Raw genomic sequence first — 5,120 nt, forward strand, 5'->3', positions numbered from 1 at the left:
AAAAAAAAATTATAAAAAAAAAAAAAACATGGTGACTGATATCAGTTACAATACTTGTTTTCTCTATCTAGCAACAGAACCCTGTAAATCAAATTATTGGATTAAACAAATTTAAATATACACTGTTGGTTTTATATCAGTTTTAAATTTCTTAGCACATTTGTGGCTATGTAGGAGAATGTTCATTCTTGGGTGATATTTGCTTAAGTATATTGGAATGAAGAATTTAATGCCTGTGATTTTCAGGTATTTCATAAAAATGTATGTGCATGCATACGTACACTCATGGCAAGAATGTGCATGTGTGGGAAAATGTTAATTGTTGATGAGTTTTGGTCAATGCTATTTTCCTTTGAAATTATTTCAAAGTAACAAGCTGAAGGAAAAAGAGAATGGCAAAATTACCTTCTCGTGGACTGGAATGTTAAAGAATGTTTAATTAAGGAAATTTATAAAATTCCATGTCTATTGCTTAGCTTTAACAGTTATCAACACAGCAATTTTGCTTCCACTTCTATAAGACACTAGGCTATTAGAAGCAGATCGCAGACATAATTTCACTATTACTTAAGTGTCATTCTCTTATTAAAAAAAAATTAACACACCCATATGTACTCATCACTGAGCTTCATCATCAACTCCAGTGCATCTTGTTTTATCTCTACTTTTACACTAGCTAGATTACATTTAGCAAATCAAGGACATGGAGTAGCACATTTTTAAAATTCACTCTTTAAAAAATTCTTTTCACATTGTTTATATCTGTAAACTTCTGGTTGAAATTGCAGATACATGCCAGTGTATGAATCCTGTTAAATCTTGTGCTTTATTTTTTTCTTCATTTTGCCATAACTGAAATTTTATTAAATTGGCAGATAATATTTTTCTGGAGATTTTACACTCTACTGATCCCAGATTGGATGCAGCACGAGAGATTTTAAAAAAAATTGAATGCCGTGAGCTATACAAATATGTAGGCGAGACTCGGCCAGTTGATAAAAAGGGGAGGTTTTCCCGGGTAAGTTATGTTCTTATTTAATCTTTACATCACTAGCCTCCTTGGGCCTGTCTTACAGATAAAGAACTGAGGCTTGGTGGGTGATGAAATAACGTGAGCACAGTTAGTGAGCCAGGATTCAAAGCCCAGTCTACCTTCAAGCCTTTGCTCCCATCCCAGAAGTGAGAAGGGGTGTCAAAGTTTGCCTAGATCCAAAGTAAGAAAATGAACATAAAGGAAAAGGACCTTAAAACAAGGTATCTGGGCCCTCCCTAGTGGCACAATGGGTTAAAGCACAGCGCGAAGAAGCTAAAGCCACTTCAGCATGAGTTTGATCCCCGCCCCGGGGGTGATCCACATGGCACGGCAGACCTCTCCTGACCTGCCCACTGCTCCCCTCAGCAGTGTACTTCGTCAGTTGGCCTGTTCTGCTCCCCACTCTGTCTCTGGTGCCCCTGCACCTCTGGCCTATACCCTAATTCTGTATGCATAAATAAATAAATCTTTAAAAAAAAATTCAAGGTATCTGCATGAGCTTCACTGAGGCTTTCAGGACCTGATTTTAAGTCATGTTTTCACAGTGTGTCCATTTCTACCAGATGGCAGAGGCCTATTTCCTTAATTTAGATATCTTATTTTTTTCCTTTTTATTGCAAGTTTTCTTTTCTTTCTTTTTTAAGCTTTATTTATACATAGAAGAACTGGGGTACAGGCCAGTGGTGTGGGAGTGAGAGGATACACCAGAGACAGTTGGGAGCAGAGCAGGCAAATCTACTAGAATACACTGCTAAGGGGAGCAACAGGCGAGACAGGTGGGCCAGCTCTCAACTGGGGATCAAACTCACATAGCTGTGGTGATAATGCTGAGACTTAACCCCTAGGCCAGGAGGTAGGCCCTGAAGGTTTTCTTTGCCAGAAAACCATACTGATAACCATACTGTGGTTCACAATATTTCCTTGGGTTACACTTATTTTCTCTGTTGTGCTGATAAGTTGATGCCATGCTTTAAAAAAAAAAAAAAAAAAAAGATTTATCTATTTTTGCATACAGAACTAAGTTACATAACTGAGGTGCAGGAGGTGAAAGCATTTACCAGAGTGGGGAGCAAAACAGGCAGATGAATGAAGTACACTGCTGAGGGTAGCAGTGGGCAGGTCAGGAGAGGTCTGCCGCGCCCTGTGGGTCACCTCCCTGGCCAGGGATTGAACTCATGCTGCAGTGGCTGCAATAGCTTCATAGTGCTGTGCTTTAAACCACTGTGCCACCAGGGAGGGCCGCCATGCTTTCTTTCAATGTAAAAACTTTGAAAAAAATTTTGTTATGACAGCTGCTCTGTCGTGATAGGATTACAGGACGACATACACAGAAACGCTATGTTTTTGCTTGATTATTTCTACCCACTTTTCTTAGTAAAGTGCCATTTTCAGAAAGGGAACCTCTTGGGCACAAAATGATAAAAAGGTAAGGAGGGTTCTAACGTAAAGAATCTTCATGTTTTCTAGGAAGAATCCAAAGCCCTTGAAAAACAGATTGCTGATACTAAACAGACAGAAGTGTTCCTGGAAACTGAACTGACGGCTGAGGATTTCATAGTGGATGTAAGTAGTTAGTTTGGTGACTTACAGATATATACCACATAAAGGCAGTACACATTCATTGTAGAAAATCTGGAAAATACAGAAAGACAAAAGGAAGAGAATTACCTGTAATCTCACAGAAACAACCAACATTAATTAGTTTTAAATTTTTCTTTCAACATGTCACTTTATGTCAGTGCTTGTGTGGTTGATAGAACATTGTTTATTTTTTAATGTCTTCTTGATCACAGCAGTAGTACATGCCAATTATTTTTTAATCACCTGTGCACACCACAAAGAAATAAAACTTTTTTCCACTGGGAGGTTGTGGTGACTTTTTATACCCAAATGAGAATGTTAAATGGTTCTCTCATAAGTTCTTCTGCTTCCTATAGTCATTTTTTATTTTGGAGTTTCCTCTTCTGAAATCTCTGGACAATGCTCCTTGCATATATTTTTCCCCCAAAACCTCTCACTTGTTACTTTCTTACTGACGCATCTTACTGACGCATCTTTGAGCAAAAGACAGTCTTTCCTAACCGTTCTCTGCTGAGGAATACACCAAAGAATTGCCCTTAGGCCTGGAGTGTCTGTTCACTTGATCATGTTTTAAAGTGCCCGAGGCCTGCAGATCAAGCTGCAATTTCCTTTTCATTTGATGGATGAAGTTGCACCAGAGTAAAGGACCTCATATCCTGACTTCCTGAGGCTGAAAGACTTCACTGTCCAGAGTGTTTTTCCCTGGGCTCTCGCATGTCCGCCCTTGCGTTGGGGCTGTCCCCAGGGTCCAGCTCACCCTCAGTGTAGTACACTGCTTCTAGACAACCCCAACTTCCCATCTGGCTTTTCTCTCAAATTGAGTTTTTTTTTTATAATTTATTTTTTAAACTGCAGTGTCTTAATGGATGTAGGATCAGAAATGCCACTTGACTGGCCAGCTCTGAGGTCTGCAGAGACCTGTCAACCATCACGCACAACAGATTGTTAAACTTTGAACCTCATTGACATTTAAAACTACCCTCCTTCTTAAAAAAAATCACTATTTTGAGCATCTGGGCTGTCCAGATGCTTGTTCCTAGTTAATGGGAACCCCCCGGTGTATCATCTCTTTACTATTTTCCAGCTCGTCTTTGTCTCCCACTCTAAGATCCTGTGACCCATTAATTCAGTAATTCTCTGTAGTTATCCTTCGCTCCCTTCCCCTTCTTTGCACCTATCTAGAAAAAGGCCAAATGACAGGGATGAATCTAATCTACTTCTCCGACTCCACACTTGGAGATAAACTGCTGCTGCAATCGTAGTTGCTTATCTCTAAATTCATGCTCACTAACCTTATCTGGACCCTCTGGCCTTTCTTGCAAACTTAGTGTAATTCTCCCAGTCTTCAGAATTTCTTTTGAAACCATCTTCACTCCCCTTAGACCTTCAGTGCTGCTTCCCACCCCAACTGTATTTACCCTCGATGATTAACTTGGCTTTTATTTCAGGCCATTAGGAAGGAACCCCATCAAATAAGCAAGCCTGCCTCTCTCTGCAGCTGTGTTCAGTCATCTCTGTGTAGTGGGGCAATGTCTCTTCTTGTCAAAGGCTAAGATTAGTCCTGCGGCTTGTGTTCTAGACTCCAGGGCTGTGTGAGGGAACTTCTGTGCTGTCTGTGTTGGTAGCTGCTATTGGCTTATAGCCATTGAACACTTGAAATGTGGCTACTGCAACTGAAGAACCAAACTTTTCATTGTATTTTATTGTATTTAATGACTTTAAATGTAAAAGACCACATGTGGTGGCCACACCAGGCAGTGCAGCTATAGAACCATTTGTCTCAGGACTTCTGAGCATCTTACAGTCTCCTCTCCTCCCTCTAGTCTTCCCATCAGCTTAAACCGACTTTCAGCCTTAGAAAACCCCCCTCCTTCTCCCTTCTTCTTTTCTTTCGAATGAAACTCATTGAGTAGTTGTCTCTGCTTACCTTTTCTAGGTAGTGTGTTCCTCTCTGTAATCATCTCTGTTTCCTATGCTTTTTTTTTTTTAAGAGTTCAGGGTTTTTGTGAACATTTAAAAAAGAGGTTTAGTCAAAAAGATCAAAACTCAAGTTGTCATAGGATTCTTCATATCCTTCTTTCTTTGATCCTACTTTTTCTTCTCAAGTGGGGCAGTAGTGGTAGAGGGGGCAGGACTTCCTGCTGATGGGGCTGGCCCCCGGGCCCTTACATTACAGATGAGACTCAAGGTGTTGACTGTTGACATGGGTCAGGGCCATACAAACAAGCCTGGCCACAATGGCTCAACATTTGTATCACCTGCCTGAAAGCAGTTATTGACCTTGTCCTTTGTGACTGCCACCTCATTATACTACAGGATGCCAGTGCTGTGTGGGTGCCTGCCAGGCCTGGGCCAGGTTGCTGGATGACATGAAAGCTTCATTTTCATTGTGTCCTTACTTACCTCAAAGGACTCTGAGCACCATAGCAACAACTGAGGAAAAGTTCTTGCCTGTTCTTAAAAGCCAAACTTCAGGCCCTCCCTGGTGGTGCAGCGGGTTAAAGCA

General features: G+C 40.8%; 1 protein-coding gene across 1 annotated transcript in view; it reads left to right on the plus strand.

Annotated features, from left to right (window-relative positions):
• Nucleotides 1-5,120, plus strand: part of SAMHD1 (SAM domain and HD domain 1) — a 38,767-nt gene that overhangs the window by 25,832 nt on the left and 7,815 nt on the right. Inside the window, exons 12-13 of the mRNA XM_012728369.1 lie at nucleotides 876-1,018; nucleotides 2,501-2,596. Coding sequence (XP_012583823.1) covers nucleotides 876-1,018; nucleotides 2,501-2,596 — 239 coding nt within the window. The remainder of the gene's footprint in view (nucleotides 1-875; nucleotides 1,019-2,500; nucleotides 2,597-5,120) is intronic.

The sequence above is a fragment of the Condylura cristata genome, unplaced genomic scaffold (assembly GCF_000260355.1).
Source record: "Condylura cristata isolate star-nosed mole 26May11 unplaced genomic scaffold, ConCri1.0 scaffold00022, whole genome shotgun sequence".
Classification (NCBI taxonomy): Eukaryota; Metazoa; Chordata; class Mammalia; order Eulipotyphla; family Talpidae; genus Condylura; species Condylura cristata.